Genomic DNA, 14,394 nt, shown 5'->3' on the forward strand with positions numbered 1-14,394 from the left:
TGCAACACAACAAGCGTCTGCTTCAAGTACGCTGGTTGCTACAGAAACCATAACTTGCACGTTAAATTTGGAACCGATGATCAGATTTGAAACCAAATTTTCCAAATGATTCCAATAAAAAAACGATTCCAAGTTGGAAGCGGTTGTAAAGGTCTTTGGATGCCAGTCGGTAACTGAATATATGAATAAATGTTGATCAACTGAAGATGTGTAGAACATTCCTGATACAGGCCTACATCAGAAATACTCTCTTCTTCAGAAATCACACATCAAATCTGTATCCAGTTTGAATTTGGATATGTTGAGCTCCTCAGAGTGTTTCAGTCTGCCAGCTGATTGGTTGATTGGTGGCAGCATTCTGCAGCATGTGATTGGCTGATTAACAGCTGAACGCTGCATGTGATGTCAGTCAGCCGCATTTAATCAGACTGTGTGTGTGTTTGTGCGTGTGTGTCTGTGTGTGTGTGTGTGTGTGTCTGTGTGTGAGGCTCCTCCCCCTGATGACAGCCCTCAGTATAAATGTGCAGCAGCGTCTTTTTTGGACAGACAGACGTCATGTGGTGTCAGCGAGGTTTCCTGCAGACGGTCAGACGCATGTCCACCAGCAGACAGGTCAGTGTGTGTGTGTGTGTGTGTGTGTACTCTGGAAACTGCACAGAGTTTGGTTGGTGACTGATAAATGTAGTTCAGAAAATGGAAATACTATTACCCATTTTAAGGCTTAATCTATTTATTTAACTAAATAATTAAGTGTTAATAGAAACTAAAACATTTAATATGAATGAAATCAGAGTTACGTACCTATATAGGTGGATACAGTGTACAGAAAATATGTGAATGAATAAATCAAATGTGACATTTTGTGGGGTTTCTTAAATACTCTGAAAATTACACAGAGTTTGGTTGGTGACTGATTAATGTAGAGCAGTAAAAAGTACAATATTTCCCCCTGACGTACTAGTGGACAAGTAGAAAATAGCAAAGAGATACTCGAGGAAAGCACAAGTACCTTGCATTGTATGTAAGAACAGTAGTTGAGTAAATGTACTTAGTTTCCACCTCAGGTTTTTGAAAATCTTTCTCATCAAATGTATCTTATCAAAACAAAAAGCTGATTCCTCCACCAACCATTTCAAGGCAAAAACATAAATTTAGTATTTTTCTTATATAATTTTTTTAAAATCATCTGTATTTAATTTTTTATTTTTTTAATTCAGGGAATGTTCTGTTGTGTCTACAAAAAATACAAAATATATACATGTATATATACTTAAAACAGTATATTTGTTGGTTAGATGAATACTGCAGCATTCTGTACTCAGGTTTCATATAATTTTTATATATTTGTATGTGTTCTTCCCCTGGTTGCCTGGTTACCTGTGCATCAGTGTATATATATATATATATATATATACAAGCGGCGACAGACGGGCCCTCGCGCCTCTGCGCACATCGGGCACTCAGACACTGCAAATCATCACCAATGAAAAGGGAACTCCCTGCTGAGTTCAACGATTCCTCACACAAGACCCTACCTTAAACGGGTCACCAGTTATGAAAGGGGCCGTGGCTTAAGCATAGGGGGCGGGCCAAACCATCACCAATGAATAAGGAACAATCTGCTGAGTTCAATGATACCTCACACAAGGGTCTACCTTAAATGGTTAAAATGCTATGAAAGGGGGCGTGGCTTAAGCATAGGGGGTGGGCTAAACCGTCACCAATCAAAAACAAACTCTGCTGAGTTCAATGACACCTCGTGTTGACGTGTTCTGTGCGTCTTGACATGATACATATGTCATATATATACATTTTTGCGCGCCTATTCCCGAAACCCTAAAAATACGTACATTTTCACCAGACTTGACGCGACCGCCAATTTTGGTGAGTTTTTGAATATGTTAAGCCCCTCAAAAAGGCAATTCATTTGCCAGGAAAAAGAAAGAAAAAGAATAATTACTTCAGTACCAATAGGGCCTTCGCTGCTGTCGGCGCTCGGGCCCTAATAATATTTTGTCTTCTGTCTCCGTCAGGCGGGCGTCCTCTTCGACGTAGACGGCGTCCTGCTCCGTGGCGGCTCTTTAATTCCCGCCGCTCGTCGAGCTTTCCGGAAGCTTCTGGACCGAAACAACAACTTTCTGTTTCCTGTCGTGTTCGTCACCAACGCAGGAAGCTGTCAGAGACACCACAAGGCCCAGCAGCTGTCTCACCTTCTGGACGTCCAGGTAGACAGAAATACAGAGAGACAGAGACACAGACATATTATATGTTATATGTTATATTATATGTTATATATTAAATGTTATATAGTATATTGTATATGTTATATATTATATAACCTATATTATATAAAGTGTGTCTCTGTCTGTAGATCTCTCCGGAGCAGGTGGTTCTTTCCCACAGTCCTTTGCGGATGTTAAAGAGTTTCCATGATAAGTGCGTGCTGGTGTCGGGACAGGGACCGCTGACCGACATCGCCAACTCGTATCCTTCATATCGGACCTCTGCCCCGCCTCATCTCCATGGCAATGGTAGCTGAGGCTCATGGGTACTGTAGAAAACAGAACAGAGGTGTCCTTTCTGGCCTTCAAATCTGAACAGTTACCTAGTAACAGTGTAAAGTCCTCCAAAAACAGGCTTTGTTCAAAGTTGTATTGCTTTTTTCAAGAAAAAAGAATTTGATGTTTTTTTGCCTTTTTGTCTCTGTTTTGGGAGTTTTTTTCTCTCAATGCTTCTGATTTTAAGTTGTTAATATGTTCTCATCATCATCAGAAGAGTTTCCCGAGCGTTTGAAGTCTTAACGTGAGGTCAGTTTGGGTTTTCAGAAGGTGGTGAACGTGGAGCAGCTGAGAGAACATCACCCCCTGCTGGACATGGTGGAGCACGGCACCAGACCCAAACCCCCGGTCAGTACTCAAAATACTATCATCTATATATGCTATCATCTATATACTATAATCTATATATACTATCATCTATATATACTATCATCTATATATACTATCATCTATACACTATCATCTATATATACTATCATCTATATACTATCATATATATATATACTATCATATATATATATATATATATATATACACTATCATCTATATACTATCATCTATATACTATCATCTATATATGCTATCATCTATATACTATAATCTATATATACTATCATCTATATACTATCATCTATATATACTATCATCTATATACTATCATATATATATATACTATCATATATATATATATATATACACTATCATCTATATACTATCATCTATATATACTATCATCTATATATAATATCTATATATACTATCATCTATATATACTATCATCTATATATACTATCATCTATATACTATCATCTATATATACTATCATCTATATATACTATCATCTATATATACTATCATCTATATATATTCTATCATCTATATATACTATTATATATATACTATCATCTATATATACTATCATCTATATATATGCTATCATCTATATACTATCATCTATATATACTATCATCTATATATACTATCATCTATATACTATCATCTATATATACTATCATCTATATATACTATCATCTATATACTATCATCTATATATACTATCATCTATATACTATCATCTATATATACTATCATCTATATATACTATCATCTATATACTATCATCTATATATACTATCATCTATATACTATCATCTATATACTATCATCTATATATAATATCTATATATACTATCATCTATATATACTATCATCTATATATACTATCATCTATATACTATCATCTATATATACCATCATCTATATATACTATAATCTATATATACTATCATCTATATATACTATCATCTATATATACTATCATCTATATACTATCATCTATATACTATCATCTATATATACTATCATCTATATACTATCATCTATATACTATCATCTATATATATATACTATCATCTATATATACTATCATCTATATACTATCATCTATATCAGTGGTTCCCAACCTTTTTTCCTTGGCGCCACCCCCTACTTATGTCTAAGAAAAGCTGAGCCCCCCCAAACACTCACTAACCTTCAGCTTTATTGAAGATTTAAGAAACGTGGAAAGTTATTATAAAGTTAATGATTATAATTCCTTGTTAATGAATACTTTGTAAAGCATTTATAAACATTTAGATATTAGTCAACAAATAATCAGTAATCATTTCTTTTTGACATGATTATTATAACGTGTTACCTAAATGACAACATGAACTAAAGAACCTTCTGTAAGATTAACTTTCACCAACAACAATCGATAATCTGGAATAAACAGTGTTATTATAATTATAATCTGTGTTGAAGTTACAGGATGTTAATCAGCTCACTGTGAACATATTCATTTATAAAGATAAATGACTAAAAGATTCATCAACATAAAATATTCAGACAGCAGTTCTCTGTTAAGATATGGTTGTTGGTTATAAATGTTTAAATGTTCCATGGAATAATAAAGTTAAACAGTGAAAAGCCTCTTAAAGAAAACTTTGTTTTCAGGATTTCCAGCAGAAACATCACTTTAAAGATATAATTTATAATCAAAGGGAAGCCCCCCACCACCAAAACCCATTTGAAGCTGCTGTCAATCACAAACTGATTTCTGGTCCAAATTTACTGATTTTATCTGTTTGATCTTTTTAGATAAACCCCGAAAATAATCTATTCCTGTTGTACAGTCACACAGACCTGTACTGGTAATATCTTCATTGGGACTTCACTCCAAGTGTCAATGTATGGAAACATCCTCTCAGTGAAAGTGTGTGTGTAGGTGTGTATGTGTGTGTTAGTATCAGGATCAGAGAACGACAGCTTTCCCCTGTTCCAGTCCAGAGTCACTCGGATCCTCCGGAGCTTCTTCTGCACAAAGAGAAGAGTGTCTGAGAGTGGTGAATATGTTCTGTAATGACCTGTATCGAAGTATATGCTCCATGATCCAGAGTCTATGCGTCCCTTCCTCAGGACAGACTCTGCTAACACACCCAGAAACCAGAAACTACTGTCTCCAACCTCGACATCCCAGCTGTGAGTCCCTGAGTTAAAGCCCTCAGAGCACAGGACAATAGGGTAATGACCATTAATCCTCTCTGGATTATCAGGAAGCTGCTGATTCGCTCCTCCTTGTCTCACACTGGTCAGATCTTCAGACAGGATGAGATATGGACTAGCAGTGTTTGGGTCCAGAACCAGAGGAGTGTAGGAGACCATGTCCTTCATCTTGTTCCAGATGTTGAAGCTCAGGTTGCCCAGGTGTTTGGCCTCATCTATCAGAGCTCCTGAGAGCAGCTGTGGATCATCCAGCAGGGGGCGCTGCTGGACTCTTTCCACTGCAGCCTTGTAGTTGGTCAGGAATGAGACGTCTTCAGCTCTCAGATCCTCCTCTGTGGCTCTGACTGTGTCTGAAAGAGCTGCTATCTCTCTGCTCAGAGTCTTCATCTTCTCCTTCATCCTCTGACTCTTCTGCTCCTCTTCTTCCCTCAGTGCAGCCATCCTGACCTCCTCTTCCTCTTCTAGAAACTGGTGGAGCTTCTTAAACTGAACCTTAATCTGTGTCTCTGTGCATCGGGCCTGAACCTTTATGTGTTCTGCTGTTTGATCAAACTTCACTTTAACTTGTTCAAAAACCTTTAACTTCTCCTTTAAGGGCTCCAAAGTTTCCTGAAGTTTCTTCTTGTGTTGTCGTGCAGCTTCATCGATGGGTCTGAATCTGTGGTTGGAGTGTTTTTCTGAATCTCTGCAAACGACACAAACTGGCTGCTGATGGTCCAGACAGAAGAGTTTGAGTTTCTCAGAGTGCAGACTGCAGAGAGTCTCTGAAACTCTCTGATCTCTCTGCTGTAAGAAGGACTCACACAGGTTCTTCAATGCCAGGTTACAAGGTGGTTCATAGAAGATCTTCTCTTACAAACTGGACAGTCTCTGATCGGTCTATCTGTCCACCAGGTCTGCAGACAGTCTTTACAGAAGCTGTGGCTACATGACAGAAGAACAGGACCTCTAAAGACTTCATGACAGATCGGACAGCAGAGATCCTCCTCTGATCTGGAAGCCATTTAGTCTCTGGGTGAAGCTGAAAACACAGCAGACAGAAAGTCCAGTCAGTCAAGGCTCCCCTCCCTCCTCTACTAACTTCACAGTTTTTAGTCCAACTCACCTTCAGTGTGTGGAGAGTCAGCAGGTTGAAGCAGCAGTGTTGTAGTTTTCCAGGTTTCTCTCCTGTAGCTGAACTCACTCAGAGGAAGTTGGTAGTTTGGTCTGAAGGTGAAGCTGATCCTCTGTTTTTCAGTCTGTGTCTCTTTAGTGAGGACGAAGAACAAACTGTTTCCTGGTTTGTCTCAGGTGAGTCAGGTGAGGGGTGGAGCTCTGTCACGCCTCTTCTGCTAAATGTTGCTTCACCTGTAACACAGGGGGGGTCTCATTCCTGAGTGGTGATGCTGGATATGTAGACTGATGCAACAGCAGTGGTGTAGTCTACGTGATACGCAGGGTTAGAATTATGATTTCATCTTTGTGGGGGTCTCTTTAAAAAAAAAAAAAAGTAGTCTATGAGCAGCAAATTTTGAGCATTAAACCCTTCATTTCCTGCATTCTGGTGAATTTTTATGCACCTATTTCTGCCTTTTTCTGAATCAATATGCTGGAAATATCTTTATGTAAAGGGAAACCGATTACAATCCAATATAATTCATTCCAAATATAAAAACATAATGGGATATATTGCAGTAAGGCTCTCAGGCATTCTGTATTGCTTTCAACTATTTCTTCTCCTTTGGATCGACTTGTCTAATTGTATCTGAGTCAGCACACATGTAGCCTAGCATCAGTTACTCCTCCCTCCTCTTTGGCATCTTTTGTTGAGGAAGTAACCTCCTTAATGTGCATATGACAATTATTCACCTCAATGATACATTATTCATTTAAATGTATTAACAAACCCCTGGACTGTAATATTTCAGATGTCCAAAAATGTGTGCACATTCAAAATATAACTCATCCCATCTGTTCTCTGAGATTTGGAGGAGTCGTGATATTTTGAGAAAAATAAAGTTATAATAGACTATTACAAGAATAAAGTCACTATATTTCAGAAAATAATCTACCTGCACCATAGCCTGCTGTGCATTACGTGATAGCTCTGCTGATACGGTAGATCTCAGACCTTCTGACAGACTCAGAGCCCCGTTTGGGTCTCTGGTCTCTGAATGAGACAGTTTAGGGAAATGTCTGAACGCTGCTCTACATCGGGGGTGGGAAACCAAAACTACAGTAGAAATACACGGAGCACAAACGGGACACATCTGCAGCAGCAGGTCGACAGCAGAGCGCGTCCATAAACCTGAAGCTGCACAGACTATGGACGGAAGGCGCGCTGCAGCAGCTCCGTGGTCTGTGCCGCTGCTTGTCTCTATTGTTACAGCGAGAGTGGACACTAAGACACACAGGTCTGCTTCAGAGCTCCGTGTGTTTGGGAAAAGTGCTTTATTTGTAATTTGAATAATGGTGCTGATGATTTTTAGAGACCCCCACAGGTGTATGATTTTACTGCTTTCAATTTCAAATTCTCACCCTGGTGATACGCAGGTATACGCAGTATACCTACTAAGAAAGATCCAGGATTTCCATATACGCCAATGACACGCAACAACAAACTTTCCATCATAATTTGGATATATTTTGAATTGTCAGCTGTTTTTTTTCTTCACATAGGCTAAATAAAGGTATACCATAACTTGGTGCTTAAAAGTTATCTGAAAGCAGGAAATGAAGTCTTTGATGCTCAAAACTTCGCTGGGGGAGGACACCCAGGGAATATATACACAGTTAAGTATACCCACTACACTACGTTAGACTACACCACTGTGCAACAGATATGTTTATGTTCAAAATAAGTTTGAATGTAGTGGAGGAGTAAAAATAAAAGATATCAGACAGACAGCTCAGCCACTCCCTGAAACTTACGTTCACATTGAGTCTTTGTTCTTGTAAATCTCTGGTTCAGTTTGTGGATTCAGCATCTGGTTGAAGTGGTAGTGTCCCAGTATTCACTCCTGTAGATGTCCTCTCTCAGTAGAAGTGTTGGTCCGTCTCTGATTGTGTGTGTGTGTGTGTGTGTCATCTCAGTGAGGCAGAATAACAAGCTGTTTCCTTGTTCATCTCAGGTCAGATGAGTCATGTGTTCATCATTCTAGTTTGTCAGGTTGAGTTTCATTCCACACTGATTAATCATTTCTTTAGTTCCCATCAGAAACTGTAAACTACTTCTGTCTTCTGTCTTGAGTGTGTAGTTCATTCACACAACAACTGTTCAAGATAAAACTATATCAGATAATCTCAGCATGCAAACTTGTTCCTTCAATTCAATTGTATTTATTTTAGTATCAAATCATAACAAGAGTTAACTCAGGACACTTTACAGATAGAGTAGGTTTCACACTCTATAATTTACAAAGACCCAACAATTCCAGTAATTCCCCAAAGAGCAAGCATTTAGTGCGACAGTGGTGTAGAAAAACTCCCTTTTAGGGAGAAACCTGGGACAGACCCAGGCTCTTGGTAGGCGGTGTCTGACGGTGCCGGTTGGGGGGTGTGATGAACAGTGGCAATAATAGTCACAATAAAGATAATGGAACTATGACTATAAATAATAGTAGTAGTAGTTCATGGTGTAGCAGAGCACTGCAGGGCGTAGCATAGTGTAGCAGGGCGTAGCAGGATGTAGCAGGGCACTGCAGGGCGTAGCATAGTGTAGCAGGGCGTAGCAGGATGTAGCAGGGCACTGCAACTCCTCACTCCCTAACTATAAGCTTTATCAAAGAGGAGAGTTTTAAGTTTACTCTTAAATGTGGTGACGTGTCTGCCTCCCAAACCCAGACTGGGAGCTGGTTCCACAGGAGAGGAGCCTGATAGCTAAATGCTCTGGCTCTCATTCTACTTTTTGAGACTCTATGAACCACAAGTAGCTCTGAATTCTGGGAGCGTAGTGCTCTAGTGGGACAGTAAGGTACTAAGAGCTCTTCTAGATATGATGGTGCCTGACCATTTAGAGCTTTGTAGGTCAGGAGAAGGATTTTAAATTCAATCCTGGATTTTACAGGAAGCCAATGCAGAGAAGCTAATACAGGAGAAATATGATCTCTTTTCTTAGTTCTTGTCAGAACACGTGCTGCAGCATTCTGGATTAGCTGGAGAATCTTAAGGGACTTATTTGAGCAACCTGATAGTAAGGAATTACAGTAGTCCAGCCTGGAAGTAACGAATGCATGGACTAGTTTTTCAGCATCGTTTTGAGACAGGATGTTCCTAACTTTGTTTTAGATGGGCATTAAAGGATATCAAAAATAACTCCTAGGTTTTTGACAGTAGTGCTGGAGGCCAGTGCAATACCATCCAGAGTAATTATATCTTTAGATAATGAAGTTAGGAGGTGTTTAGGGCCCAGCACAATAACTTCTTTTTTTGTCTGAGTTTAACATCAGGAAATTGTATGTCATCCAGGATTTAATGTCCTTAATGCATGCTTGAAGTTTAACTAACTGACTGGTTTCATCTGGCTTGATTGATAGGTATAATTGGGTGTCATCTGCATAACATTGAAAGTTAATTGAATGTTTCCTAATAATACTGCGGAAGCATATACAAGTAGAATAGAATTGGTCCAAACACTGAGCCTTGTGGAACGCCATGGCTAACTTTAGCGTGCCTGGAGGATTCATCGTTAACATTAACAAATTGAGATTGATCAGAGAAATAGGACTTGGACTGGGAGGGTTTTGAGGGGGGGTTCTATTAATCTGTGTTTTCTGTTTCAGTCGTCTCCTCTGCAGACGTTTCCTCAAATAGAAGGTAAATACAAACACTGTTTTTAAACATAGAAATTGAGTTAAAATGAAAAGAAACCAGAACAAGCTGTTACTGTTACTCATTGACTTCCTGCATTGCTGTAGCGATCATCCTGTTCGGAGAGCCAATCAGATGGGAGACCAACCTGCAGCTGTTGATTGACGTGCTGCTGACCAATGGGAGTCCGGCTGGCGGGCACGCTCTGGTGGCGTCGCAGCTGCCTGTGCTCGCCTGCAACATCGACCTCACGTGGATGGCAGAGGCGCCGTCTCCACGGTAACAACACACCACAAGAAGGGAATTTGTGAATCATAGGATGGCGTTGAATATTTTGCCCTTGTTACTACCTGATGTGAGTCGAGTGCAGATGTGAGTTGCGCATGCGTCACTTTGCGACAGGTGTTGGAGCTTCGCAAAGGACGACTTATGAGGATTGTTCAAGTCATACAGATATAACTTTTGCCAGGTTATTCTTTGTGAGAAAACTACTACTATGTTTGTTTGTGATCCTCGCTAGATGCTGAAGTAGCCTCCAAGAACCTGCTAACGAGAGACTTCTGTAATGTCAATACAATAAAAATGGACCTAATAACGAAGTTGGTTCACTGCTGGCTACAAGTCTTCAACCAGACACAACAAGGGCTGTCACTTGAATGGCGTTTTGAGCTAACGTTAGCAATCAAACAATCATAGATAGCTAAAACGTTTGCCAGATCCCTTGGCGTTATGCCGTAAACCGTTTAAATCTGAGCATGCGCTATTCACATCAGCACTCGACTCACATTGGGTAGTGACACCCTGACTACGCCCAAACTAATTATATTAGTCTTCCAAACTACTTCCTAAATGTCTTTTACGTGATCACTCACATGAAATGAATGAAAATGTTACTTAAATAAAAGTGTGTAAGTATCAGGATGTTCATGCTGTTACTGTAGCTTTGGTCACGGGATGTTCCTGCTGTGGTACTGTACGTACACACCGCTGCTGACTTGAGCTGCAAAAGAAGCTCTGGCCGCCCTGTGAAGGACGCTTGTCAAAAAGTTACGCTTTGGCCGCTCTGACGTGACACATCTGTATATAGGCCTATATGTAAATATATGTATATGTAAATATTAGTTATACTCAACCTATTTTCATTTATATATTTGATTACAATGCTACACAGCTCTGTTACACTTATGCTAGTAGATCGTTGATCAGCTGTTTCTCCGTGAAGAGAGAGAGTGAGGGAAAATGGTGCACAACAATCAGCTGTTTTTCCGAAGGGATAGTCAACAAGTCGGCTCTTTAGATCAGACTGTGGTCACCACTACGTATTTTCTTTTCTTTGTTTTTGGTAGTTGTTGTGTTTGGTGTAGAACTGATTTCAAAATTTGGACACTGCTCTAAAAATCATCATCACGCACTTCACCAACTCACCGGAAACATGTTTTTTTTAACTGGTCTCTATACGCAAACAAAGTCATATCATAAATTATAGGAAACCCAGCAACAGTGATGATGAGCTTTTCCTCCATTTTCTCTAAACTAATGTTCTGGTAGGAACGAAAGTTTACATCGTATGTTTCTCTGGGATCAGCCAGCACGAAGGACGTCTATATTCTGATTGGTTGCTGGTTGTTTGCCGCTGAACCGCGTCATAGCTCATTACCATAAAGTTGACCAAACTTCAACTTTCTGCTTAACGCTCTGGTCGCTCAACACGCCCAAAATGCGACGCCGATGGATTTGCCGCTCCTTGCATCAGAGAGAAGCCGGCTTCCTTAACTTTGAAGCTCAAGTTGGCGGTGGTGTGTACGTACAGTTATTGTAGATTATGGGATGTTCCTGCTGTGTAACCGTAGGTTTGGTCACGGGATGTTCCTGCTGTGTCTGGAGTCGGTCTACAGGAAGCTGACAGGTCGAGAGCTGCAGTACGAGGCGCTGCTGGGGAAGCCGAGCCTGCTGACGTATCGCTACGCCGAGCGCCAGCTGAGACTGCAGAACCACGGCCGCAAGCTGAGCACTGTCTACGCCATTGGGTAACTAAACCGGAAAAAACTACTTGCAGTATCTGTAGTATCTGTAAACACGCTTTTTGGGACCCTTTTTAACACACTTTGTGTCAACACTTTTTTCAACTCTTGTTTTTAATGTTTTTGCTACGCTGTCCATTTAATGCTTTCTTTATACATTTCTTTCCGCGTTTTTTTAAAGTTTTTTAAAAGTTTTTTTCGATGTTATTTTCTAAATCTTTTTTACGTTTTTTTTCGATGTCTTTTGACACTTCAAGAAAGAATAAAAGAAAGAAAGACACAGACTACGCCGTCTGGTAATCAAACCTTCTCCTTGTTGCCTAGAGACAACCTGATGACGGATATCTACGGAGCTAACCTGTACGACCGCTACCTGAGTCAGCAGCATGCTGCCATGACGACCACCACTAAGCTCGTTGCCCAGGGAACGGGCAGTCAGGTGACGATGGCGGTGCCAGAGGAGGAGGAGCTGGTGTCTGCCGCCGCTCAGTGCCGCTCCATCCTGGTAGGTACCAAACACAGGATGTTACATCATCAACACAACATCTTGGTAGGTACCTAACACAGGATGTTACATCATCAACACAACATCCTGGTAGGTACCAAACACAGGATGTTACATCATCAACACAACATCCTGGTAGGTACCTAACACAGGATGTTACATCATCAACACAACATCCTGGTAGGTACCAAACACAGGATGTTACATCATCAACACAACATCCTGGTAGGTACCAAACACAGGAAGTTACATCATCAACACAACATCCTGGTAGGTACCAAACACAGGATGATACATCATCAACACAACATCCTGGTAGGTACCAAACACAGGAAGTTACATCATCAACACAACATCCTGGTACGTACCAGACACTGACTATAAGTAAGGGTAATGCCCGACCAGCGCTTTTTTCAACATTTTTGTTGCTTGTTTCTCCATTGTTGTCATGTATAAAGTAGTTGTATGAACAGCGTCTCCACCTGTCCTCCCTCTCTCTGTCCCCAGGTGTGCACAGGTGTGTATAACCCCAGCGACGGTAACACGGCGGTCTCAGAGTCGGTGTTCCACGGCCACAGAGACCTGGTCCTGGATCTGGAGTTGGTGGAGCCGCATCACGTGGTGGAGGACGTGGAGGAGGCTGTCGACCTGCTGCTGCAGCGGGAGAACCTGACCTCTGACCCCTGACCCATATGACCTCCGGCTGCACCTGATGTCAGTCAACACACGATAGGAGTCCTGTATGTAGTTACAGCTACACCACTTGGACGGAGTGCGAAAACGAAATGCTTTCACCCAGGAAACACGGTTTTGTTTTCTTTATTACTTTTTTTTATTGATTTTTGAGTTTAACGGACACACCAACAACAGAAAAAAGTATATATACTGTACATATATGTATGTATATATATATATATATATATATACATATATATATACACACACAAAAACATACAACAGAAAAATCCCAACCAAAACGAACAGCAGACACTGCATTGTCTTCAGACTAAGTTCAAGTTTTCAGCATCCAATGAAATTGTAAAAGCTGGGTTTTTATGGGTATTAAGATAGTGAATGACATTGACATGACATATGGCACGACGTACATTGTCTGTGCCATATCTTGATTTCACAAATCCTGCCTGATCAGGATTAATAAATTTAGGAAGAACATTTTCAAGCCTGTGGGCCAGTACTTTTGCAACTATTTTGTAGTCCACATTAAGTAGGCTAATAGGTCTGTATGATGAACAGTCCAAGGGTTTTTGTCTTTTTTTAAGAGTAGGCTAAGTGATGTGTATCTCCAAGAGGGAGGAATATCACCCTTCAGAATATTATTAATAGCAGGCATCAAAATTGGGTGGATTTCTGGCCAACATTTCTTGCAATATTCTAGTAAAAACCCATCAGGCCCCGGACTCTCGGGAGAGTTTTAATCCAAACCTTTTTTCTAAACCTAACTTGTCGTTTCGGTGCCTAAACCTAACTGTCGTGGCAGAATGGCTGAACTAAACTACCACGGTCCCTGAAAGCACCGTCATCTGGCGGCGCCTGTACCCGCTAACAACTGTAACACAACTACCAACGGTCCCTGAAAGCACCGTCATCTGGCGGCTCCTGTACCAACGCGGAGACAAAGGACCGCGGCTCGGATTCAAACCCCGGCTGCTGCCAAGGACTCAGCATGCATCACCGGGGAGCTCGAGACGCCACAATTCTGTCTTTTAATTTGAGTTTGAGTTTAACTGTGATGAAATGTGCTTTATGAATAAAATGGCCATTTTAATAATCTAATGTTTGATGCTGATTGACTGTTTTATCTCAGGTTAAATCCTAAATACTCAATCAGCTGTAAACTACGGAGGATAATGATGAACCTGCAACCGTTTTAACAATGTTTCTAATATTTTTTTATTTTATTTTTTAATCCTCCGTTTTGCTCCGTGTGTGTGTGGAGGGGGGTGTCTGTGTGTGTGTG

The 14,394-nt window shown here is 40.4% G+C and overlaps 1 protein-coding gene and 1 pseudogene across 2 annotated transcripts; one reads left to right on the plus strand and one right to left on the minus strand.

Annotated features, from left to right (window-relative positions):
* Positions 1–51: 51 nt before the first annotated feature.
* Positions 52–14,393, plus strand: LOC144517416 (haloacid dehalogenase-like hydrolase domain-containing 5). Its single transcript, XM_078249520.1, has 9 exons — positions 52–612; positions 2,034–2,225; positions 2,372–2,484; positions 2,813–2,906; positions 9,863–9,896; positions 9,998–10,169; positions 11,741–11,917; positions 12,236–12,416; positions 12,924–14,393. Exons 1-9 carry the CDS (start codon positions 520–522, stop codon positions 13,101–13,103), a joined length of 1,236 nt encoding a protein of 411 aa, XP_078105646.1. The 5' UTR covers positions 52–519; the 3' UTR covers positions 13,104–14,393.
* Positions 4,165–8,318, minus strand: LOC144517414 (nuclear factor 7, ovary-like; annotated as a pseudogene). Its single transcript, XR_013501929.1, has 3 exons — positions 8,013–8,318; positions 6,208–6,449; positions 4,165–6,123 (listed from the first exon to the last, which is right to left on the minus strand). The product of XR_013501929.1 is annotated as a nuclear factor 7, ovary-like (transcript).
* Position 14,394: the final 1 nt, after the last annotated feature.

This window comes from Sander vitreus, chromosome 4 (assembly GCF_031162955.1).
Source record: "Sander vitreus isolate 19-12246 chromosome 4, sanVit1, whole genome shotgun sequence".
NCBI lineage: Eukaryota > Metazoa > Chordata > Actinopteri > Perciformes > Percidae > Sander > Sander vitreus.